Genomic DNA, 27,522 nt, shown 5'->3' with positions numbered 1-27,522 from the left:
CCTATGTAACTTATGTGGATACTTCATTTTTATATGCATTCGACCATGAGAAAATTGATCTTTTCGACAAATTGATTAAAAAAAATGTGTTGAAGAGTCCTGTGTCACTTAAATCCAATTGCTAAGTCAACTTTTCAGATTAGTGCACTGATGAATTGGATATTCCTAGGAAAGAGATTTGGGAAAAACAACTGACTCTATATTAGGCTCCAATGTTGCTCTTATGGAAAATAGTCAAAAGCTAGAAACTGCTATTGGTACATTCTATTCAATAAGGTAAAGATAACCTCAGATTTAATATCTAAAATAAATGCTAAGATAGTTATCTACTTAAGATATTAAAAGTGACCTCATATTTTGCCTTTTAAATGATTAGAAAACCCCAGCTGGAACTATCTGATTTGATATTTTTAATAGTGGAGTCCTTGCTTTATTCCACCTGGTATATGGCCAGAGGGAATAGAGTTAAATGTAGGGCCTCATGGAATTAACATATAAATATCATTATTTCTCCCACTTTGTTGTGTAGGAGTTCACATGTTTTAAATGTCCAATCTTTTTGGATAGCACTATCCAAAATGAAAACATCTTGATAATAAATAATCTGTAGGCATTCCCTTAGTACTTAAGATAATTATAACATTTCATATATAAAAAGTGATTTAAGACAGAATGAAAATTAAGAGGATAAAAATGTCCTTTTTTTCCCCCTCATGAACGTATTTCTACCTATGCTATTTTCCAAACCAAAGATTCTAGCAGAATGGTTAGTTGGCTCACTAACTAAGCTGCTGGCTTCTCAAAGTGAATGTTACTAAATATTCATTTGAGTTACCTCATGCTTCACTGGTCCTCAAATTTCTAAAGTAAGCTAAAAACATCTGTGAGTAAGGATTTTTGCTTTATTTAAATAAGTAACAGAAACCACCAGAATTTATATGTTGTTGATGTGCTGTTTTTAATCATAATAGGAGGCTGATAATATATTAAGTGATGGAATTCAAAGTGTTTCCTAATTTTTATTTTCTAATTCTAATTCTTAGAAACTAAGGAATAAAGAGGAAGGAGATCCTGAAGAATTCAGTGAAGCAAAGAAAAAAAAACACAGGAGGCTATAAACCTCTATTTTCATGATAAAGCAGAATATATACTATTGGGCCTTGCTGAGGAATAAAAATCAATTGTGCCACAAATGCAAAATATACTCTTTAACTTGGTGTTAAGATTATGGGATCAAGAGTCTATGGGGCAAGGGAGTGTGTAGGGCATTTGCAGGGCAAAAGAAACAAAGAGACAGGGAACAGTTGGATAAGGATACAGTGAGAGTAGTTCTAGAAATAGAACTGGGGTTGTATGAGGTCAAAAGAGAACAGAAAAAACTAAGAAAATGGGGAGACTGATAAAAAGACTAGAAGTCTTGATGAGGTCTAAGAAGATTAAGAGGCAAGAGAAAGGAAGAAAGGTGGAAATTAAAGTTAGAGAGAATGACCACTATAGTTTAAAATGAAGTTCAGAAGGGCATAATCCAAGCTATGGCCACAGGAGTGAGTTGTTAAAATGAAGAAATGGTGAAGATAGTGGAGGAAAAGTAAGGAATTTTAAGGCAAAGGTGTTCCACAGAGACCTTGAAAAAATTTAGAATGAGAAGAGCAGAATACTATCAGCCAGAAAAATAAACTGGTTTTCAGTAAAACAAACTATTTCAGTGTTTAGGCTTTTCAAGAACTCAAAAGTCTGGATCTTCTCTCCAATTTATTCAGCATACATATTTTTGAGGCAGAATGCAAAGGGGCTTCCTTTCCCAGTCATCAACATATTTCAATGACATTAAGGTTGTATTTTAAGTGAGCTGTATTGTAGAGGGCTTTGAACTAATATCATTACGCTATCTCAAAGAGGCAGGATAACTAACATAGAGACTATAGGTGTGTGAGCCCTAGAGTCAGAGACTTTAGTCAAAATACTTAGTATTTTAAATCTCAATGTCCTCATCTGTAAAAATGAAATAGAGAGAAAAAAAAAAAGACAAAATAGTATCTACACCTCACAGTGTGGAGGAAATACAAATATGGCACTATGTAGTTCCATATTTAGTATAGAATAATAGTTAGCTATTATTGCTGCTACTATCGCTATAAGCAAACCTTTCTGTTTTGGTTGTTTCCCTGTATATCAGATAGGGAAGCTGCTGGCGACTACTATGATGAACCTTTATAGGGATGCAGTGTACCCCAATAAGTATAAAAATTCAATCTAGACACTGGAAAGCTTGACAAGATAAAGCAAGGGTAGTCATTATGTGATTTTTAACTGTAAGTTAAATTTCTTAAATATTAAAAATAGTATTTCACGTGCACTAAAGGTCTGGGTGTATATGAGAGGACTTTTGTCTATGGTTTTTCGTCTAAAAAACCTGGCGCCTGTTAACAGAGATCACTACAGACTATCCTATTATTCATATAATCTACTCAGTATACCCAAGATAATAATTAAATAGTTACCAGCATAATCTTTATGAATAGTGGTTTTTACCTTTTATTTCCGACTGTTTTAGGTACCACAGATTTAGGTCTCTTGAAGTGCTTTATTATATTAGATTGTTACAATAAAGGCCTAAATATGTATGCATATGAGAAATCCTATAAATTGATATATGTTGATTGTTATCTGTTAATAATAGGGATAAACTTGGGAGTGGTGAAAGCTAGGCGATGAGCAAAATTATAATTTTAGGTAGTTATTATATTTTTCAAAACTATTCCCTTTTTATTCCTATTCATTCCCCGTACTCCTCCTCCAAACAAAAAAAATCAATGGTGAAAAAGACAACATTTTAAGCTTTTCTTTCTGCATATTTACATATTCTAATATCAACAAAAATTGTTAAAATTTTAACACCTATAGACACTTGAGTATTAAAGGTTTTCAAAAAAACTGATAACAAATTCGCTAGCTTTCTGATTGTGAGGAATAATTTGTTGAATCTTACTATACTCAATGAGAAATGTGCTCCATAGATTTACATAACCACCCACATTCAAATTAATAACTTTTAAATGTTGGGAAAGGTGTAATAAAAGATGAGTTAGAAAAGAGGGCAAGCTATGAAGTTGCTACACACAAGTTTTTCAAGTAAGGGATGAACGTAAAATACTTCAATGATGTAAATTAAATTGTACAATTCACTGAGACAAAGAATTCAAAATGCCCAAACGTAAGAAACCATATATTTGCTAGTTAAATCAAAACAAAATCCAAAATACATAAATTATATAAGTATTTAAAAAAGAATAAATCATCTTTTGATAATAAAAATTTATATTCCAATTCTAAGGCAGGCACAAGCTTGTTTTACATGCCAATTATAGTGAATTAGTACCACACTCAATCTTAGACTTTCACATTTCCCAGGCAAGTAAAAATAAAGATGTTTAAAGGGTCTTATCTCTAAAGAATAAAGTCAGACTAAAACTAGCATAAAATAAACAATTTATGAAGTCACATGGCTAGTTCATGGGGAATCAAGCCTCTAGGCATTCTGGTCCTCTATTACACTCAGCCTGCCTATTGGTGCTTTGTGAAAATTAAAGGTTTAAATCATCTCAGCAGTTCTATGACTTATTTTGTGAACTTATTTTTCTTCACCAAAACCCCAAGAATTTTAAGTTCAAATTAAGCTTGGTAAGAATTAAGCACTACTCAATATGACTTAGACCAGTAGTTCTCAAACTGCTGCATGGGTTCTGTTTAGTGGAACAAAAAATGTCAGGAACCCTCAGTAAACACTTAGTTTTGTTATGTTACTTAAATATCTACAAACACAAAACTAGTATAAATGTCTTATACTTACAGCCCTTAACTTTATATCAAAATGAATTTTTAAACAAAATAAAAACAAATATAAAACAAAATTCAAATGAACATTATTAAAGTTTGCTAAAACTAAATTGCTGACATTTGGTTAACTGTATAAAGCTGTAGCCTTGGATCCAGTTCTATATTTAACGTTTCTGTATTTTCACTTTAAAACTAGCAATGTGAAGAATACATGTTCACAATTACATAAAACAGGTTCAGGATAATAAGGACTCATAATTAACCAAAATTCTGAAAGTGCAATCCAAAAATGACAATTTAAATTATCAGCCAATAATTTCATAAAACCATCTTGTTCATGTGAAAGTTAATAATGTAACATTGTTAACAGAAATTTTAATCAAATAGGTATCTAATCTGATAACTACTAAAACTAGAACTAGAAACAGTTTTCCTTGCATGGAAACTATTATACTGTTAGTGATTCTTTTGCCCCTATAGATAAAAATAGGATTCAATAAATCTGTTTGAATGGCATAGGCTTTCACAACTTCAGGGTGCCTCTTAACTTTCCAGTATCACCCAGTAACCCAACTCGTTCACAGCATGTGTCAAACACAGTGAAATCTTTATTTGTATGGAACATGGATATCATTTGGCTTCAGCTGGCATGAGCACAATTATAAATATGATAGTAAATGCTAAATGGAAGTACTAAGTTCACACGGCAATTCTCTAAGCCTTTAAAATGATAAAGATTAATACCCTTATATAACTTTATATTCAAAATGTACACTAAAAATTAAAAAATATAGAAAACTTCCAGCCTCCTAAGAACATATCTGTGACTCTAAAGAAATGGAAAGAGAAACCAATTAATGAGGATCATGAAGGACATGGGCTTAAGCTAAGTGGCAAAGAATGAGGATTTAATGAATAAAGCCAAAGCCTTTAAAATAAGTAAAGTAAAAAGGGAGGTCATTGCAGATATGCTGAATCTACCCAATCTGAAGAGTGTATATTGGGAAGTAGTGGCAAATAATATTGTAATGAGGGAACCAGCAGGCAGAATTTAAATTGGACCTGATTGGAAATAGAAAGTCATTATAGATTTTAGATGAAAACAGTTCTTAAAAAGAAACTTCTGGTAAGTATGAACTAAAGGAAGGAATAGAAAGAGCCTGTATCTATCAGTAAATATTAGTTTAATAAATGATTGGACTATTTTGTTCTAACTCAATTAACATGTGGCAGAAATGATAAAAAAAACAACACTAAAAAGAGAAAAGAAAATTGAAGCCAAAAATCTTGGAAAACTCATTTAGACAAATAGAAAACTATACTCTCAAATGTTTTTTTAAATTTCAGTAAATAATTATAGTATTACTATCATTCTAGTGCCATATCTGAAAACTGGATTATCCTTCAAAACGCAGCAAGTCCATGTGAGCTTCAGTTAAAGATTTTGTAGTATGGTATAATGATAAGTTCATATAGTTAGATCGCAGCAAATTAAAAAAAAGTGCTTACTTTTTATCTGTCAATGTCAAATAGAGGAATTTTTTTATTATTTATGCTTTAACAATATAACTTTATACCTCAAATTCTTGCTTTATAGAAGTGCCAGCTCACCAAACAGCACTGCCACAGCAAGTGACCTCAAAGATAAACATATGAAACTACCATAAACTTTTTCACAGTAGAGCCAATGCACTCCCATTTTAAATAAAACACACTATTTATGTTAGGCCTAGCCAATAAATGTTTAGGAAAAGGATTTTGAAGGATTTTTGAAGGCTGAAGGAAAAAAACACAACACATCGTTTTCCTAAGTTCTGAAAGTTCTTTAGAATTTATATTACAGCTTCACTTGATTTATTATTATTCATACAGCAGGTCATTTTCAAAGTAAAATTTTTCTATTCTTCAATTTTTTCTTTAAAAATTGGTACTTTGAATACAAAATCATACTATTGGCTTTCTGTCAGAAAGGACATGTGTTTTAGACTTCTATTACCAAGACAGACCAAGGTTTCTGAACTGCCTTACAAACAAGTATAGTCTAAAATCAACATAAAGACATGCTGACTGACCTATCCAGAGCATGAAATTATGTTTCTAAGAAAATTATCAACCAATCACAAAACGAAAAAGTCATAATTTTTCACCACAGAATCTTAGTCAAGAGAATTTTCCTTTTTTACAAGGCAGCAAAAGCTATTAACACATTTATATTTACTTTTAATTACTCAGCGTAGATACCTTAACATATTAGTGCCAAAAGTTAAATAATTATAACCTAAGCACCACATGTTAAGCTTATTGTATAAAATTGGCCCCATTCACTTACAAATAACCAGTCAAAAGCTTTATAATCTGCAATAGCTCCCTTATGAAACAGTCTTTTCCCACACTAATTATATAAAGTCCAGTTTTTTTAAGGGACTGAAAATAGCTAGATGTTCTAATGCTTTTTAAAAAAAAATCCAACTCACAACTTAATTGTTCAGCCTGAATTACAACTAGATCTTGGTTGAGTTCCACTTCAGGATTAAGAAATACAAGCTAAATGATCTGAATTCTTCCCTTGCCTAAGAGAAAGCTCACCCTTATATTATCCTATTTAGATGAAAGCCTTTTCCTTACTTTATATATCATGAGGGCATTAGTGAACTAAGTTCTGTTTGACAGATCATTTGCAAGTAGCTCTTCCAGCTAGAGCTTTGATTGGTCAACTGTTGATTGCATCTGATATAGTCAACTGTTGTTAGTTAAGTCCCAGGAGTTTCTGAGAAGATCCAAAAAACCCCAAAAAACCCAAACAAACAAACAAAAAAAATCAAAACTATTTATGGATGACTTTAATGTGACTACTTCTAAAGGCATCAAATGAATTGACTGTCCTCTTGTCAACAGAATGTCTGTTAGTAAATATTAAGAGTAAGTGGGATTTTCAAGATTTTTAGACTAGAATTTTTTCTTTAGGAATGTAACACTGAGTTTATAATGCAATTTAATGGAAAATTATGTTCTATGTAATACTACCATCTTCACAAATTAGTTTTCAGAACCAATCAATAAATAAGACAAAAGCCATTAAGGTTGTTTGAGTTGAAGCTGACCTTCTCCTAGTATTTTTTCTCCCAGTATATTAAATATAATTTAGCATACATGTCTGTGGTTTTCAGAGGCTCTTATTAGAAGGTTCTCTGTGTAAAGTTTATATATTCTAGAGACCAAGCTTATTTATGTCCTACTTCGTTGGATATAGATTGGTCTTAAAAGGCTAGATGACAAATGCATCCCACAAGCACAAACCTTTATAGAGTATGAGATAAAAAACTACATTAGCAAGCCTAATTACCAAAAGATACAGGTAGAAAAGATGAAAGTGACAGTCTCTGGGCAACAGGACTGGGAAACAGGGAGGGGTGGGCTACTGCGCTAATAGTATTAATAGCACTGAGTTCATCAGTGAATTGATATAATTAATGGCACTGGAGTTTTTAAACCAGAGTGCAAGTACTGTTATGATATAATAAAACTAAATTTGATAAATACATCTCTAAACCAAAACCAGTGCACTGGGGGCCAGGAAGGGAGGGCCCAAATATAAATTAGGCTGTTAAATTAGATAATTTTTTTAGTACCTTTCTAGTTCTCAAATTGACAATTCTATCTATATTAACTCATCTTTGAAAGCCTACGTCTAACGAACAGAGATAAAAATCAATAGAATATAGCATTCACTCTAGTTTGAATTTCTCTTAAAAAACATTTATGCCTATGAAGTACTCTCTTACTTAAAATGTAAAAATTGTCCTTTTTCCAAGTCTTTGATCGTGGAGATAAAATTTCAATTAAATTGAGAAAAACATACAAACAAAACTAGCCACATCAGCAATTATTACCTTAGAGCTACAGCATGTACAAACACTACACTATCTCTACATCCTGCCTCTTACAAATTGAACCCTTTTGGTGTCGAAGTTAAAAGTTGTAATATATTATGACATCTGTTTTACTTCCTTCAGGAGAGAATCATTTGCAAAACTACATTCTTTTATTTTATACCCTTATATTATTCAGTTAGAAAACTTGTTGCTTAATATGCAAATCCCAAACTGGGGGAGGGAGGGGGGGAGGACATGAAGCTCAACAAACACAACAAAATAAAGTTCTTCTGCTGTGTTGAGGCTGCCAGGCTTTTTGTTACTCTACTTGAAAGTAAATGTGACTTGTCTGTAGAGAGTGCTGCTTCAGCAGTTCCAAATGAATTTCAAGCCTGTGCTCCATATTTTCTCTTTTGTAAGTTTAATGTATTCAGCAACACTGAACTGACAATTTAAATAACTACATTTTTAAACAAACGAAGCATTGATGTTAATGTATGAAAATGGTCCAAACCCCTGGGAGTCTTGGTTCCCACCATTGTTTACTCTGACAACAGGATATAATTGCTTACTTACTTGGCAGCAAATTTAACCATCTGCTTGCTCGCATGGTCTCCCACTGCCACAAGAGCCTGGACGTTAAACTGCTGCTGACGGAGGACTAAGAAACACTGCTTCCCTGAGTAAGACAGAAAGTACACAAATGTATTAAAGACAAGCTCTTTCAGGTTTTACAAAGAAGGAAAATGCTTCTCTACTTTAAAATTGGGTCAAAATTTACTACAATCATCAAGCATATACATACATGTGTATCCGGCTTCCACAGCCCAAATACTCGAACTCAAATCACAAGCTTCAAAGAAACCCAAGTTCCTACTATGAGTAACAAAAAATGCTTTTAACATGTTTGTTATGAGAATACAAGCAAATCATTAATTTTTAAAAAATTGTATATTAAGATAATGTCATTGCACTTATTTATTAAACAAATTTCTAGTAATCAGATCACTTTCAACATTTGTTCAATAGCTAGTATATTCTACAAAGGCACTGTGTTATGGGAGATTCAACAATGCAACCACAAAAGTACTAATAAAGAGCTTAGTAATAAGAACACAAGCATTCTATGGGGGTGGTCCATTTTACTTCCTACCAAAGTACATTTTAAAGAGCATTTAGAAGGATAGGCTAGTTTCTTTCATGTTCTATTTTCTTCATTCTTCCTTTATTGTCTTCTTAATTACTCATTATAATAGTTCAAAATTTTTTTACTCCAAATAACTTATTTTGTCCATGAAAGATTGTTCTTTTCATGCCCTATAACCAGTTTTGTACATATTCTGGGCCTCTCGATTTCCCCTTCCTTTCATAAGGAATCATCATCATTTCTTAATCTTCTGAAAACTTATTCATGATAGATTTCAGTCACTATGAATCCTTGTGACAGCCCTTTCCTTCAAAGTAGATCCTTTTTAAGTCTCTGGTCAAGTTTTGGAAAACTGCTTCCTCATAAAACAAGATAAATCTTTTCAAGACCACTTTTCTCATCAGTCTCTTGTAAAACATCAAAAGATGATTTTGGTTTTTAAACTGAGAATTATCTTTTATACTGAGAATTAGCCTTGCCAAAAAAAAAAAAAAAGAAAGCAAAAATGAAAGCAGACTTATAGTTATTACTTTTAACACACAGTATTTTGAAATGCAAATCAGAGAGCAATCATGAGTTAAAAAAAAAGGACAGGTTGCAAACAAAGTGCTAACATAAACATTATCTATGGACTTCCAAGTCATATATGATTAACATGTTTCTGCTGCTAAATACACTAATTTTCCCTTCTCTGGAGTATGATCCAGTCACAAAGTAAAATTTTTAAAAAGAAAGTTACATGTACATAACACATTCAAAGAGATTTTAAGATACTAAATGGATAAAGATTGATAAAATTAGAGAAATCTGCATATGGATCAAAATGACAATATCCCAGGAACTACTGAAACCACAGCCAGATATTAGCCCACTTAGAACAGAATGTTAGTATGAAGTGGAAGGTAATGTGCATGATTTACTAAGTATTTTAGCTGCTGTATTAGTACAGACAGAGGCAGCAAACTCAGCTGCATTATAAAGCCATCTTGCAAGAAACTCTAATGTTATACAAAAAGACTGTGAGAGAGAATGAAGAGCTCTAGAGGACACACAGGAAAATGGTTCTGAGTCAGCACTAGACGGGTAACATTTTAGTGTAAGGGTTTGGTAAAGAGTAAAGGTTTTGAAATAAAAGGATTTAAGATCATATCCTATCACTTCCTATGAAGGAGCCTGTGAGAAAGTTATCAAACCACATTATGCCTCAGTTCTTCATCTGCCAAATGGAAAAAATAACAGTACATAACTCAGGAGGTTTTCCTGGGGTTTCTTACATAATCTTGATAATTATATAAGTAATATAGAGTTGTGATACTCAGTATTAATTATGAATATTAAATATTAACTATATTATTATTACTATTATTAATAGCAGCACTACCATTGGTTACTTATTTGAGGACTGACTAATATCCCCATTTCACGGATGAATTACTATGTGCAAAAACTATGCCAGGTACTTGGAACACAAGATAAACATTTGTTAAACACTCATAAGAGACTAATATGTGGAAAAAAAGTAATAAAACCATATATAGAATACAATCCTAATTTTGTGTAAAAAGTATATTAAAAATGTGTAGGAAAAAACCTCCCACCAAAATGTAGCTACTAACAGATGGTGAAATTACAGGGAATTGTTCTGTTCTTTGTATTTTTCTGTATTTTCTAAACTTTCTACAATAAGCATGTACTACTTTTCCAATCAAAAAAAATTTTTTTAAAGAATTATACAATCAGAGAGATTAAGTACCCAGAAAAAGATAAGGGCTGAAAGGTAGTTTTCATGTTCAAGATTCAACACAAGAAGTAAGGAGAACCTGAAAGCTCCAGTAGGCTAAACATAGAAACAAATGCACTCCCCAAGATCTGACATGCCTGCTAGGGAAAAAAAGTCATTAAATCAATGGTTATGGGTGAAGTGAAGAATGTTCACTGTTCTCTTTTTGCGTTTAATGTATTTATTGTATATAATTCTAAAAACTAAACCTTCTTTTTTAAAAGCCAACAGATGGGAGGAAGGGGGTGAAAGAGTAAGACCAGTACCATGAGCATATTATATTATAAACTTACAGTGAGTAAAAATGTATGAACACAAAAACAACTAGATCAATGGAGCATAATGGAGAGAACTGAGAACAGACCCAAGCAGAGAAGAGATTCTAATTCTAACATGGAATTCAGGAGTTTAAAAAAAAAAAAAAAAATAAAAAACTGAGTAAAAAATGAGAGAACTTTCTAAGTTTAAAAATTATAGAATGTCTATATACAAAAAATTAAAAGAAAACACTAAAAAAATTTGCTTAATGACATATAACTTAAATGAGTTAATATCTTTAATACATAAAGATCTTAAAAATTTATGAGTACAAATACTGAAATCCCAATAGATAAATGGGCAATTGACTTGAACAGATCATCTGAAAGAAAAAGAATAAAACCCTATTAAGGAAAAAAATGTTACTGGAAACGAAAGTAACGCAAGTTGAAGCAAACAATAATGACATATTATTTACCTCTCAAATTAACAAAAATTAAAAAATATGTAATATTATCCAATGTTTGGGAGAATTAAGTAAAAAACGTTCCTTCATAACTTGCTAATGGCAAGGTAAACTTGCACAATGCTTTCGGAGAACAATTTGGCAATGGACATTAAACAGCTTAAAAAGGTTCTCTTAGTCTCAAGAAATACATTTCTTAGAATATATGTTAAGGAAATTAAGTATGGAAAAGTCTAGTGACAAAGATGTTCATACAGTATTATTTATATAAAAAGACTGAAGTTCTATTATCACTTCATATTTATACAGTCTTCACCAGTGGAACAGATCTACGTATGACTCCAATGCTATAATCTACAAACTTTCTGTGTTCAAAGCACTTTTAACACTAGAACCTTGATGGTCCACTCAAAAAATTTTTTTTTAAAAGACTCAAAACAAAACAACAACGAAAAAATTAGTACTGGTTTCCTGCTACTGGTTGTCTGCTCAGACTACTTCCGCCAAGTACTTTTGAGATCATGTTCTTGCCAGGTGTTACTAAATAAACTGTTCTTTCCTGGGCTCTGGTTGGTAATACACTGCACTGCATTATCTCCTTAGTTCAGTGTTTTGCAAGCTACTATTTTATAGACACTGGTGAGTGATAATAAGGAGCAGCGTTTGTATAACCCTTTTTATGTAAATTTAAAAAAAGAAAAGATATACCATCCTTGTAAATACATTTTATTTTTCCTTGAAGGACCCACAATAAACAATAGAGGTTATTTTTGGAGGGGAAGAGGTTGTGATGGGATGAAGGAGCTAGAATTGTGAAATTTCTATTTTTCATTTTTTATCTTTCTGAACTATAAGGATTTTTATTTTTACTATATCTTTTTTATTCTAAGAAACAAATACATAATTTCTCAGTTTGGAAAAAAGTTCTTACTACATAAGTTAGTATAGAAACTTTATATGATAGATCAATCAACTGCTAACTACTATCTTTCTTGGAACTCTCCAACCAAGAGAGAGTTTATATGTTCAAAACGGCTGAATAAATTCACTATTTCTAGACATTTTAAATTTAAGTCCTTTACAGGTAAAAATTTGTGTTGTATTTTGATTCTTAAGTTTTTAGAAGAAGCACTTTTGCCCTTTAATTAACACAGGCATCCTGTTTTAGAAAAATGTAAAGTTGGAAAACTTTTAGAGCACCAGGTACAATCTTTATTTCTGAGCTGAAGAACAAACATGGTAGATAGTCAGGACAAAGTTAACTCTCATCTCCATCATGGTGATGGCTCCTAATGAAATGGGCCTTTGTAGAACCTGGTTATCAAAAATGTGAGGCAATCTTATGTTTTGATCTCTTCCTACTGTTTTTTAGTTTGCCAAGCTCCTTAATACATTATTTAGATAATGTACCTTAACTTCCTAATTCTGAACATTAACATTTTTTCATCATTTATGTTAATAGGTTAGAGAATAAAGCAGCAAAGATTTTAATGTTTTAAGTACTATCCATTTGTTATTTCCTCTGAAATATTCTTGCATGGATGTAAGTTGAGGTTCTGACCTTTGGTATTAGAAATCCTAAACTATCTGAATACCAAAACAGATGACCTATTTTTGAAGTATAAGTTAAGTTTTTAGGAAAAAGAGTATTGAAAGAGAATTATTTTATGCCTTCCATGCAGCATGTATAAAATTTGAAAGGAACCACTGATATTTCAATTACTCTTTTAATATGCAGACTTTAAGCTCATAAATTTTCACAATCTAAAGAAACTAAGTTTAAATGTATCAATCAGTTAAAAATTTCTCCTTGCTCCTATATAAAACACTTGATTTTAGGAATCTGATATATGAACTTACTGTAAGAAATGATTTTAATTTTTAAAAAGGTATAACACACTGTCCTCTAAGAAAAAAATAGATATTTGTTATAAAGCTTCTTTTTTTTTTTTTGCATAATAGGATTCTAGTTGTCATACTTTTGACACTATGATTTTGACACTTCCATTTCCTTATTTATGGTTTTTCAAAGGTTTGCTCTACTTGAAATTGCTAGCATGGTTTGTTTTCATAAGCCCACTTTTAATGTGTTATTATTTCTAGAGTTAAAGCACATGAATAATTCCAAGTAAGTCTTATTTATTGACATACTTTTTCCTAGTAATTTATGGGAAGAAAGGAATAGCAGCAAATTGGGGTTTTGCAAATTCAAAGCATAAGATTTTATTTTTTTTTGATAATTTATTTTATCAGAAATCAAAATACTGACAATCACTACTGCAAGGATGTGGGGAAAGTGGTACCATCACCACATACTTGTGGTATTTTAACTGAAGATAGCTCTATTGAAGGGTAATCTGGTATTAGAAATTTTAAATATGCATATGCATATCCTTCAACACAGTAATTTCACTTCTAGATATCTATCTCAGATATACACTGCCTTATAGATCTGTAACTAGTATCATGGAAGAATCTCCAAGAAAAACTGTTCACTGAAAATTTTTAAAGTTACAGAATAACATGTAAAATATGATGTCATCTACATAAAACAAATTAAAACTCACACACACAAATAAAAAACTGTGTGTGTGCATGCATGTATGCACATACATGCATTAAAAAGAAAGATTTTCTGAAAGACACTGAACAAATTATTTAGAAAAGGTTGAGGCAGAGGATAAGCAGTGGAGAAGAAAAAAGTATTTCTGTATTCTTTGAAAAATTCACGTGAAATATTAACATATTACTTGGGTTAAGTTACAACTTAAACATACACACACATCCATAAACTTAACAAAATAAGATTTTCCAATGAAAAATTATGAATACTAGATTATTGTAAAATTGCAAAAAAGAAATTTTTTTTGAAACTTATCAAATTCATTTATTTCAAGAGTCCATTGACAAAAGATTCAACATTAAGAAATCTGTTATTGTAAATCTTTACAATTACATATAGTTGATTCTTATTGTTTGTGGTAGTTATGTTCTACAAAGCCTCCACAAACAATGAATTAGCAAATATTGGACCACTGCTCCTAGGGAAAATATACGGTTAGGTTCCTGTGAGCCTCTGGTCATAATATTTTCATCAGTCAACTAATACATAACCTTGTTTTATGTGTTTCTGTTTAAAGACACCTTATTTAACATACAGAGCTGGTTCATAGTCAGAGCACTATATCTCATGCTTGAACGAAGCTTATCTAACACAGGTATTTTCTCTGTAAGGCATATTACAGCCTTTCTTGTTGTTAGAAACAGTAGAAAACACTTCAGCACTATGCTTGGGGGCCATTTTCAACAGCCAAATCACCAACAAAAAGCACAAAACTGAAGAACGTGGCATTAAACAGATTGTGAAAAGGACACCTGTTGATGAGAGCTGATACAAGGCAAAGTTTCACTATGTTTGACCTCAGCCGGGAATGTGTGCACTGGGCAATTCAAATTTTTTGCTACTCTGCACAAATGCGTGTCTGCCATATCTGTGAATGACAGTGCAAGCACTGCATGTATTGATTTTGGGGTTACAAAAAAAATTTAGCAAGTAGGTGAATATGTAAATATAAGTACACAATCCATAAAAAATGAAGATCAACTATGTTTTTTATTATATGGAAAATTTCAAACATAAAAGCAGAGAGAACAATATAGTGAACCTCTAGATATATACACTCAATGTAATTATATTTTGAGGGAAAAAACTGCTGGAAAAGGTCTGGTAAAATTTAACATCTACTTCTGATAACAGAAAACTTGGACTAGAGGAAAACTTATTTAATTTACTTTTTAAACTAGGGCATTGCTTTTTAATGATATTTTATACAAAACACCTAAAATCATAAAATAATTCATCAAGAGTTTAAATCTTTGCTGTGTGAAAAATCCTTCCTTGTGGGAATCCCTGCAGTACTGGAGAGAATCTACTAATTATTGCAAAGAGAAACAAGAAATGAGATAAAACATTTGAAAGGACAAAATGATGATTATTTGTAAATGATACCAATGTCTACCTACAATCCTCATGTACTTTAATAATTATCAACTCATGGTCATTCTTGTCTCAGCTTTACCCCAATCCACTTATCCCTCAATTCCTGTACTATTTTGAAGCAAATTCCTGCTATATTATTTCATCCATACATAATCAGGAATGGATCCCTAAGAGATAAGAACTTTTAAAAAATGTTACCACAGTACTATTATCTTAACTAAAAAATGAATACATTTTAAACACCAAATAGTCAATGTTCGAGGATTACAAATAAGTAATGAGTACAGAGATATCTTAAGTCTGTTTTAATCCACAGGTTCCCCCTCATCTTTCAATTTATTTGTTAAAGAGACCAGTGGTTGTTGCCCAGTAGTTTTCTAGTCTAAATTTTGTTGATTGCATACCCATTGTTATTTAACATGTTGCCTAGTCCTATGTTTTCCCGTAAATTGGTTAGATCTAAAGGCTTAATGAGATTCAGGTATACATTTTTAGGCAAGACTACTTTATTGGACGGTGCTGTATTCTTCCATGAATAAACATAAAATATTTCAGGCTGTCTCTCTATTGTGTTGTTAGCAATCAATGATGAACAATGCTCAGATAATTTACCAGGGGCAAAATGGTGATGTTCTAACACTCTTTTTTCATTTTATTAGCTGGAACAGTGCTCTAAAGAGATACTTCCTTGAAAAGTAAAAAAAAATGGACACTTCCCCACATCTACTATTAGGTTAGTCAGTGATATACAATTTATACGGAAATAATACTTTCTCTTTATTTATCAGTTTTCAAAATAATGAGCTGTTCCATTGGTGACCAACTAGGTTTTGTTTGTCTTAGCATTATTATAAACTTATGGATTTAAACATATCTGATATGTTTCAATTCACTGCAGTTATCCTTATTGATATTCAAACTGTTCCATTTTGGGGATGGGTGTGAAGAGAAGTATTCTTGGTTCAGCCTTACATGTAGCATGCATTCTATCTTTTAATTTGCTAAATAACTATGTTTAGGAAACAAAGTGCCCACTTTGGACAGAACAAAGGACCCAGAAACAGGAGAAAGACAAGTAAGTGAAGGATTACAATACAGTGTGATTTATCTCCTGGTAGAATAAATGGCCTAACCTTTTAGGAATGAAAAATCAGCATTTTTTTTTAAAAGTTAAAACTCCACCAGTATTTTCAAAATCTACTAGTAGTCATCTACTTAGGGGGAGAATATTGGTAGAACAGACCAACTTTTAATAGTAGTGATCCTGAGAGAGTGGGACAGATGTATAAAATGCTGGGATTTTAAAATAATGGGCCTATATTAATTCTATAATTATTTTAAAACAGAATGTAAGAAATGCTATAACACAAAATGTATTAAATACTATAGAAGCAATTAATTCTGTTAAGGAGACAGAGGGTATCTTAAAAAGCTTCTGGATTTTGTTCAGAATCCACCAATTACTATGAGAACTTTGACAAGTAGGTTTATCATTCTGATAAACCTCCTCATTTATAAAGTGGAATAGCAATGCCTGTTCTGCCTACTTCATAAATTTGTAGGAATCATCAAATGTGAAATAGTGTGTGAAAGGGATAAAGTTATAAACTAACATGTCATTAATATTTTAAGATAATTCTGAACACTAACTAGGACAATTTCCCATAAGGAACTGAGGTTTGTCTAAAATATCCTTTTCTTTCTTCTCTGTTGTTAATGCTAAATTCTTAGTACTGTCCAATAGAAGTTTCTACAATGATAAAAATATTCTGTATTTGTGCTAATATGGGAGCCACTAGCCATTCTGGTTATTAGGCACTCAAAACACAGCTAGTGACTGAGCTGTTGAATTTAAATTTAAATTTAAATTTAAATAACTACAAGTAGCCAGAGGCTACTGTATTGGACAACCCAGTTTTAGCCTATCTCTCTTCCACTGCTCTCCTTATCCAACTATTACAAATATAAGAATATTAACAAATGAAAAGCTTCTCAAAAACACTCACTTAAAAAAATTAAACTTTTGAGAAATGCTAGAATAGTACCTTAATTTAAAGTCTGAGACTTCATCTGAGTCTTTAAGGCCAAATTATATTTCAGGATGTCTTATAAGAACCTAAAACTAATTAACCATGGACCAATACTTTACAGTGATTTAAGAATGAAAACAGGTGTTTGTTTTGTTTTGAAAGATTTACTTTGGTATGTGAAATATACTCAAAACAAAAAACTCAGAGTCCTTACCAAAAGGGCTTTAGTCATTAAATCATTCTTACCTTTAGCTCTGCTTGTATGAACCCTTGCACGCACCCAAACAACTTCATCAGCTTTTTGTACTGTCAAATCACTAACTCGCACCAAAACTCGATCTGTAGCAAATAAGTTAAACAATTTCTGTAATTGAGAGTTTACAAAGAGATCATAATTATTTTGATTTGACAGCCAGTGTAAGTACTTGGTATTATCTTAAATAATCTTAAATCTGACACTTTTTTTAAAAAATCATTTTTCATATGCAATTTGCCTCAACTTTTATGAATTGTACTTTTTAAATATATCTCTAAAATCTATCCAATTCTCTTTTCACTGCCACTGTCCCAAGCCAAGGTACTACTACCTCCTGCCTAAATTAGAGCAATAACCTTCTAACTGGTAATCTCCCAAACCTCTAATTCAGTCTACATTGGAGTCAGAGTTTCAAAATGCAAATCTGCTGAATACTTCAATGACTTATAAGGCCAAACACAGTCTATCCTCAGTCGCACTTGCCTAAGTGGACGTGGTATTTTAGCTTGCCTACCAGAGTATGTAAGTCAGCTAGCTGTACGGGAGGATTCTCTGCCGGGCCTAGGTAATCATAGTACCCCATGCCCCAGGACATAGTGACTTATCCAGAAAGACATGTTACTCAAATTGAGCTAATCATAGTCCTTCTCTGAGGCTTAATGCAGATACTGGGAATGAAGCTCTCTTTCCTGGAGTCACCGAGATGGTACAGGCCCAGGGCCACAGCCACCATCTGTCCCACTACCTGAGTTTGCAGGAAGAGAGAATGAAGCCAATAATCTAAAGGAAGCAGAGCCAAGAAGTAGAGATAGAAAGCCCTGAAGATACTGCTTGAGCCTCTAGGTGCAATCATGCCTATGCCATGTCACTTTGTTTCCTATAGTTATATAAGAAAATAAATTGCTCTTCTGGCTGTGAGTCCCAACAATTATTCCCCTGAATACTAATTACAAAGTACTGCAACCACTTAAGTCCCCCAAACAGGAAAAATGTGACAAAATAACAATTAAGATAGTGATATGAGGCAATATTGATCCAGAAATGATCTAGAAATCATTTTATTGTTTTAAATAAGCAATAATTTGAATATTAAAGAAAAAAATTAAGTCTTAATTAAAAGCATAGTAATAGACATGACATAATGTCAAGAGTAATAAAAGATCTCTATTTTCAAGGTATGTTGCCTAACTAGCCAAATTTGTCAATATCTCATACAGTAAAACCTAGTTACTAAGGTACCAAAAACACACCTTTGGGAGGATATTATAATGAAATCAAATTATAAATATATTTTACCTACTTTGTCTAAATGTATTCATAACTTGTCTCTTGAAGCAAAGATTCAACTTAGAGAGAATTTGATTCACAGAATACCATAGTTCTCATCATCAATAGCAGAGAATAAATGAGGACTTTTTAAGCCATTGGGCAACACAAGAGAATTTGTACAAAATATTTCCAAAGAACCTTATGAGTTAAGCCAACTTCCAAGTCTGCTTTGTAAACTCAGGCAAAAGAAAGGATGAAAGAGAAAAGACACACAAAACAGCATAAAATTTTAAGATAGATTTGAAAATGCTGAAATTAAAAAGCAATCGACTTACCAGACAATCAAAACTCAAAATCAAATGAAACATAAGAGTAGACTTACAAATGTCATGATTGGGGTAATTTTAATAGTATTTTGAAAAAGAATAATGGCCTTTCTTTCATGTGGTATTCTAACTAATTAGCTTAGGTGCTCTCAACCTTTAACATATCCACACATACTTGAAACACACAAATGCCACACTCCAACCAGTAGGACTTGTTGAGGCAGGGATCAGTGGCAGTAGGGTTTCATGTTTGAAAAACTACTGCCTCCTCCGTACTTGTAAGTTACTGGTATTAGAATGAAGAATTGTGGAGAAATGGAAGCAAACAGGAAAGGAAATTTTATGTTGAATAAAGTATTAGGATTTTAGCAGAGGTAAAACCAAAGGTAGAATTTTATCGTTATGTTACTATAATCTGGTAACATACATAGTTTATCGTTCCCTCTGGTTGGGAAAGCTTCTAAGTAGAAGACAGTTGTCTGGATTTGCCAGCCAAATGGGAACAGTAATTATGGCAAGGGGTGATTGGGGCTTATGTAAAAGACTGAAACTCCAGCGAGCTTCTTTGTGTTAGAGTTCAAGAAGTCCAGTTCAGGAAGATACTTAAGCTAAAAACAAAGTCTCAAATGACCATTCCTGCTTGCCCCAGCAGGGGAATGTCATTAAACTACAATGCTTCAATCCCATTTTATATTCAATTATTTTACTTCATCTTTATCTTTTGGAAATGGTTTTAGTAAATTATTTTGGTCTTTTATTGCCACTTTCCCAAAATAGTTGGGAAGTAACTTTTTGATCATGTAATAACTCAAATCCATAACAATAAAACTGACCCAGAGGTATGTTATTTCTAAAGTATAAAATTCATTGGCAGGCCTCTAAGTTATAAGTATTTAAGTATGTTCAGTGGGCCACAACTTAAATGTCTGCAGTTAGACCAAAGATTAAAAGACATACTTTGGGGTGTCTACCAAAAGAAAAATGTTGATACTCTTTTGAAATATATATATAAAATAAAAACACAGAGGAAGGCAAGTAGAAAACCTACAGGTCTGAGAGAAACAATAAACATGAGACAAGTCAATTTCAAAGAAATACAATAAAGTCAAAGGGAAAAAGTAAAGAAGGTAGCTGTATAAAGCATGGAAAAGGGCTACATATGAGGAAGGCAGTTATTATTAACCATTCTTTTATCTCTTGGGCCAGAGTTAAATCTTAGTTAAATCTTGTACCTAATCACTGAGGGATTTCTTTTTAACATAATTTATCACTTAAAATATATTTATTTAATGTATTTTCTTCTTTCTAAATTGGGACCCTAAACTGAAATGTTTATACAGATTATGGCATCCGCTTGGGTTATTAATGCCATTTAAGCATTTCAGAGTAATGCCAACCTTAATTAAAATGTCACGAAGAGTTTTCATGGAATTAGAAAGAAAAAAATATATTTATTATCACATAGCTACTAACCTGGTTTTTCTTGTGACTGTATCATTGAAGATACTCCATATCTTTCTTTAGCATAATCCTACAAAAAATGTTTTTGCATTAAGATTTTATTTAAACACTAATAGCATAGTAAACACATAAATAACAGAATGTAAAAATGAATTAGTTTTAACTTTCAGGGCCATTTTATTAATTCAGAGAGTAAGTAGTTTTAAGGTGTGGAAATATGTCATTTACATATGTACTCCATAGAAAAAGGATAAACACCCAGTTTCTGGTTAGTTTGTTTTGAAGATCACCACTCTTGGATAGATATACCATACATGATAGCACTCTCACATAATATACACATTACAACACATCTTAACTACCTTCTTCAAAATGAGAATAAACTACTTCAAAGCAGGGATATAAATTTCCTGTGAAGAGAACAGGATGATGTACCACAGTTTTATTAATTTATTACAGGAAGAGATGTATGAAGAGAACAAACATTTTTGGGTAAGCTTTCTGAGCACCAGATGTCCAGATTTTATAAACTGGAGATGTTGGACATAATTTAACTACATTTGGAAATTGTCATAAAAAAATCCACAAGCTTCCTTTTTCTAAAAATTAGCTTAAGCATACCAGGTTGCAAATGGTTCAAAAATGACAATATCAAACTTATTATATAAAGTCAGGAAGAGGAAACAAGAGACCTACAGTCCAAACCATTATTAACATACTATACTCATTAAGTAGATAAGGGGCCTTTTATTTTAATCTCATTTTACCTCTAAGATGACTTAAGACCCTTCTAGTTATAAAATGACATAACTCAATCACAATGCCTACCTTATATTTAGACCTACCGATCAGCAAGGGTGTACTGCTAATTAATCAGAACAAGAATACATAAAATAATTTCCTTAGATTTTTACATACTTAAGATATGTATGAAACAATTAGTTTATGTCACTCTATAATCATCTGTGGAATCCTTTTCTTTAGATTTGGAGGATATTGGATTTTGTGTTTATATCGAAAATAAACTAGGCAACATGTTAAGAAGCTTACTGCACAAATTTTCTTTTTTTGGTAATTAAAAAAAAAAAACCACACCTTAAAGATAACCCCAGCCCTAGAAAATAGTTACAAAATATAGCGTCAGGGCAGCATAAATGGGTTACTGTTCATATTCAGCAACCCATTTCCAATTAATATTCTTAAAATGAACTATTCCTTATGTAATTTATCATAAATTCATAATTCCACAACAGAAAAATTAGAAGCTTGGTAGTGATTAAGGGTATTTTACTACAGCACACATAATTTGTAGGATGGTTTCAAACTTTCATTTCTAAAAATGACCACGGGTGTTATGAATTACCCACATGACTTTGGGTCACTTCATCTCAAATACATTCTCTGCAATATTCCCTACCTACTTCACTGGGTCACTTAAGAGGGAGAAAGGAAATAAAGACGTGTTCTTTTATGTTGTCAAAAGGAAAATAGTCATTAAATATATTGACGGATTTAATGTATTTTGCAAAAACATTAGGAAAACAAGGGCTGAGGAAATATCTAGCAGGCATTAAAATTTTCCGGGCCGGTGGTAGTGGATTACGTGAGGGACGTGCCTAACCCAGGGAGGCTTAAGTGTGACCCGCTCCTACTTCCGGGGCAGGAAGTGCTTCACGTCCACTCCACCCGGAGCCATGCTTCTTGTAAGCCAGGCCTGCTCAGGCGCCCGTGTAAGAAATGCGATCTAGAGGGAGTCTGGACACGCTGCTCGGGCAAAGGCCATAGCGGCCCCCCGGAGAGGCCTCTGAGCGTCCGCACCCAAAGCCCGCGGCCAGCAGGCAAAGTGCCAACAGGGACCCCGAGAGCAGGGCCCCGCTCACCCTACTCCCTCCCTCAGCGCGATCCGGCCCAGGGGTCTGTCCTCCCAGGCCCGAGGAAAGTGGAAACCCACTTCCGCCGCGTCCATGATCTCCCGCGGCTTCTCCTGAGTCTTGCGGCTGGCGATGGCACTGGGCATCGGGACAGCTGAACAGGGCAGGCGGTCACCACCCTTCCTCGCAGGCTTCCGTAGGGCAGGCCAAAGGGGTTTCTCCTCCGGCACAGTCTCCGCCCTCTCGGCCCTCCTGTCGCAGCACACATGCTCCGACTGCGCGTGGAGGGTCGGTTCCGGAAAGATCGCGAGAACCCAGCTCTCTCGAAGTCCCGGAATGCTGTACGGCGCGGGGGTGTGAGACACGGTCTCCTCTTCTAGCCCCTCCCCTAGGCTGTTTAGCTGGAGTAGGAGGGAAATCCCGGGAATTTGTTATAGTCTCGCGGGATTGGCTCTAAGGGGCGGGGTCTTAGGATACCAGTTGACGGGCTTTCGAACTCCACAACTTTAAAGCTCTATCCCAGTTACGTCCTCTGCTTTGTTCTATTTTCAGCCATATCTACCCATCCCGGCTTCAGCCGCACACTGTTCCTTAAGCTCAGGCCTCTGCTTTTCCTCCCTTGGACTTCCCGCCTTCACGCTCCTCAGCGGCAGTGTAGCTGCCTGGGGTCATAGGAGACCTCTTCGCTGCTGCTATGTGTATTGGGACACATGAGTGCTGGGGTATAGGCAGTTTGCTTGCTAAGGTAGGGATAGGGTACCGGTCACACGTGATAAGTGAGGTGTAAACACGATGGTACCCTCCAAAACACACACAAAATTGCACTGAATCCCTGGATGTTTTGTGTTGTTCGAGGCAGTGCATAGTGTTGGTTGTCCAATGGATGAATATCCTTAGGCTTTTTTTTTTTTTTAAATGTCATTCATAAGCCTTTTATTACAATTGAAAGTAACTTGGGGGCTTAGTTAAATACTGTTTCCACTCTAGACTTCTCTGCGTTCCATCAGGTTTTAACTTTCAGTAGTGTCTTAGCCTGGCACAGAGTAGCACAGTTAATAATTATTAAGGAGTGCAGATAGACCCCAGTGCAAATGAAAGGGCATTGGAGGCTGCCTCATTCAGATCCTGGGATATAGCAGTGAGAAGTCAGACATAGTGCCTGACCTTGATTAGCTTACTGTCTGACTGCAGGTGTGAAGTAGAGGTACCAGGTGCTAGGAAAGTTTCTTTAAGGGTATTCACCTCAGGTTTCCCTGAGGAAGTGATACTTAAGCTGAACTCTCAAGTAGGAATGAGAGTCAACTAGGTGAAGAAGGGCTGAAAGAATATTCAAGGCAGAGGGGGTTGGGAGAGAAAGATCATGACTCAGTTTTGGATGTACTGCATATGAGATGACTTTGAGACATTCAGTGGGAGATGTCCAGGCCAGAGACTGATCTTGTGGGGTCTGGAAGTAGAAGCGAGGTCTGGGCTACAAATGAAGTATGGGTAATACACCGGCAGGTAGGTGGTAATTGAAGCCCTGGATCAGGAAAGAGAATGGTCCAAGAAGAGTATCTTAACATTGTCAACAGCTGCCTAGACTTCAAGATGATGACTGAAAAATATTTGTTGGATTTAGCAACATAGAGGTCATTGGTGTTCTTAAACACTTTATGGTAAAGTGATCTGTCAGATTAGGCTGAGAAATGAGTGATAGTGAAGAAATGAAAGTAAAAGTGATTATAGCAAGGCTTTATTTAGTGCTTTATTTAGTGCCAAGCACTGTTGTCAGTATTTTACATATACTAACTCATTTAATTCTTACACTAACATTATCAGAGAGATATTATAATTTTTTTACATACAAGGAAATTGAAGCATAGAGAGGTGAGATAATTGACCATGGTTTCAGAGCCATTAAATGATGTATTTCAATTCAGGTAGTGTGGTGCCAGAATTCATATTCTTTTTTTTTTTTTTAATGCCTGCAGCACCTGGTCTTCCTAGGAGGTCTCCAAGTACTAACCAGGCCCTATCCTGCTTAGCTTCTGAGATCAGACATCAGGCTTGTTCAGGGTGCATGGCGGTAGACCATGGACCATGGCTCCACTGGGGCACAAACCCAGGACCTTCTGTGTGTAAAGCAGATGTGCTAACCACTGCACTATGGAACTACATCCCAGAATCCATATTCTTAACCACTATACCTCACTGTCTTTTCTGTCTTGGGGAGACAATGAGAAGGTTAGATGTGAGGGGAAGGGAAAATATAGGTGGTAGCTAATGTGGAATAAGTCAAGTGAAACTTTTTTTTTTTTCCCGAGAGAGACTTAAGTGCATTTAAACTAATGGGAAAGATTCATGAAAAAGATAAATATGTAAGGTAGAGAAGGTTTGAGAGATAGTCTAAAATTTTTTAATGGGAGGTAGTATTCAAAACATAGGAGTTGGGACAATTCCTCTCTCACAACTGGAAGAGAGGAGTCTAGGAGAATTGTAGATGTTTGATTTCAGGAAAATGAGAGAGCACACTTTTGATAACTTCTAATTTCTCTAGAAGCAGCAGCTAAGTCATGAATGGTGGGGTTGGGGATTAGAGGAGTGGGGGAGAAAAATGAGATTGGCAATTTGAGGAGAATAGGAAAGGTTAAAATAGTCCTGGAGATTATTTGGTATTTGATATTATTTCTGGGCATTGTAAGGACCCATCTGATAAGGGATCATACATGATCATACATTGGTTGTGGAAGTGAGATGCCTCCAGTAGTCTGGTACAGTCACAAAGAGGCAGAGAGTTACTTCACATGGTATGGGGTTTTGGTGCTCATGCGGCTTAGCGGAAGGAAGCCCAGAAGAGTAGCCATACAAATGCCATACACATCACAGGCAAATGAGAAGGAAATTTTTTACTTGTAATTTTTTGAAAGTAGACCAACATTGGGCAAATTTATTTATTCTTAAATCAGGATGGAGGAAAGGACAGAGGTTCAAGTAATTGAATGTGGTTTCCAGACAGGTCACCCTGAAATCTGAGGAGTGAAATTTGAAGAAAAGGAGTAAAATTTTATTTCCCATGTAACTGATCAACGATTGTTTATAAACATCTATACTGTGCCAACCATTATGTCAGGTTCTGGTAAGAAAAGGTGAATTAGGATTCTGGTCTCAATAATATATAGGTCAGTTAGTAAGATAGCATGTAACTAATGATAAAGAAATGTGAAAATTGTTATAATATTGGTAAATATATGCATTCCCAGCAGGAGTCCTAAGATTCACTTTGATTGGACCAGCTAAAGGCACAAGTCCACTGTTGACCTAATCATCATGGCCAGAGAAATTGAGTGTTCTGATTGGCTTAGCCTAGGCAACATGCCCTTTGGAGCTTGGGGTAGAGTTAATTTTACTGGAATTGTATGGAACCCCCTGTCAGAAGCTATGGGACAAGGAAATGGCTCCTGGAAAAGCAACTACAAATATCCACTACAAAGGCCAAGAAGATTTCTGGGCTTTGGGCAAGATGAGCAGACTGTAGGGGAGTGTATGTGGTCAGGATGCTTTGATATACTGTGGTAACAAACTAACCTCCCAAAATCTGAGCAACTAAAAACCGATTTCTTGCTCACGTGTTCATAGTAGGTTACAATGGCCTGTGCTCATATAGTCATTCAGGGACCTAGGTCAATAGATGCTGCATCTTGACACATGCTTCTGTCATAACCGAGGCAGAGAAAAGAGAACTTAGCTCTTAAGTGGCTACCTGGAGGTGACATAGTTCACATTCTGTCGTATTTCATTGGTCAAACAAGTCACTGGCCATTCCTAAATTCGACAGGGTGGGACAGTTTACTCATTCCTTAGGGAGCAGCACTGAATGTTTTCCATTAGTAAAACATTTTATAATACTCATGAGGTTCCAACATGGATAGGGTTTCCAAAGCTGCTTCATCTTGGGATTTTTAAAAAGCTTTTATTCCCTCAATTAGATATAGTCTTATGTATGAATTGTTGGTCAGAAATCTGAATACAAATTCTATATATTGTTCTTTCGTTAGGGTAGGAAATTTACCTTTCCATCTTTCCATTGCCCATGAGGCCTCTGCATGTACTCCTTAATTACTTTGATCCCCTTGCCTTGATAGATTATTCTTATTTGGGACATATCCTTGAATGAAGACTGTAAATATATTCTCTTGCTTCTGGCACTCTTTCTTGATAGTGATGGAAAAAAATTTGCCAAATCAATGGCCACATAACACGTGCCTGAGTTCTTGAGAATCTGCTCTAGTCTACTATCAACGTCCTGAATCTGATTTTTGGGGAAGCCAGACTGGTGAAAATAGGAATATGATGGGAACTATCAACTATCAGGTGTTTAAGCATTGCACTAATCTATGCCATTCCCCCTGGGGATGTAACATTATTTATGATTTACTGTTCTAGTGGGGGCTGGGGAAGCACATTTAGAGGTTTGCTATTAGCTTTTTGCAATATGACAGCCTTATCTCACAGGCCAAGGAACTGTAAGGAAACAGCTCTACCATATCACCTGACTTCCTTGCAGGTATCCATGTAGGCAAGAGCTGGCTTAAACTGCCGCTAATATGAGTCTTGGAAAAATGACTTGTGATCCTCCTGAAACAGAAGGGGATGAGAGGCGATCTCCCACTGGCTTCTCTATCTCCCCTGGGATGAGGCCTGGGATTTTCTGCCATTACCCTCCCACCAATGAAGTTGCACAATATAAAACTGTGTAGCTGGAGCCTAGAAGGGGCTCCTCAGCAACAGGGTAGCTCGTAACTCACATTGCAGTCATTTGGTCCCTTTTGTTTCAGTGACGTTCTTTTTGGTGTGTAGGACAAGGATCACGGGAGCTGGCATCTTTGGTTTATTTTTCTTTTCACTGTGTAAGTAACAAACTGTCTAAATCCAAAAGTGGCTTGTTGCATCGTTACTGATTGAATCAA

At 34.4% G+C, this 27,522-nt stretch overlaps 1 protein-coding gene across 3 annotated transcripts in view; it reads right to left on the bottom strand.

Moving 5' to 3' along the window:
• Positions 1-22,902, bottom strand: part of DARS (aspartyl-tRNA synthetase) — a 43,779-nt gene extending 20,877 nt beyond the window's left edge. For 2 of the 3 annotated variants that reach the window (XR_002779072.1, XM_011354479.2), the window contains exons 1-4: positions 22,654-22,902; positions 20,715-20,772; positions 17,637-17,729; positions 8,286-8,388 (exon numbers count right to left, since the gene is read on the bottom strand). Coding sequence is in view for 2 of the 3 variants with exons in the window: in XM_011354479.2 (XP_011352781.1) it covers positions 8,286-8,388; positions 17,637-17,729; positions 20,715-20,772; positions 22,654-22,719 (320 nt within the window). In the remaining variant the exon portion in view is untranslated. The remainder of the gene's footprint in view (positions 1-8,285; positions 8,389-17,636; positions 17,730-20,714; positions 20,773-22,653) is intronic. The other variant, XM_023527489.1, reaches the window with a different exon arrangement.
• Positions 22,903-27,522: the final 4,620 nt, after the last annotated feature.

The sequence above is a fragment of the Pteropus vampyrus genome, unplaced genomic scaffold, assembly GCF_000151845.1.
Source record: "Pteropus vampyrus isolate Shadow unplaced genomic scaffold, Pvam_2.0 Scaffold17, whole genome shotgun sequence".
Lineage (NCBI taxonomy): Eukaryota > Metazoa > Chordata > Mammalia > Chiroptera > Pteropodidae > Pteropus > Pteropus vampyrus.
This window is presented reverse-complemented; position numbering and strand designations above follow the sequence as displayed.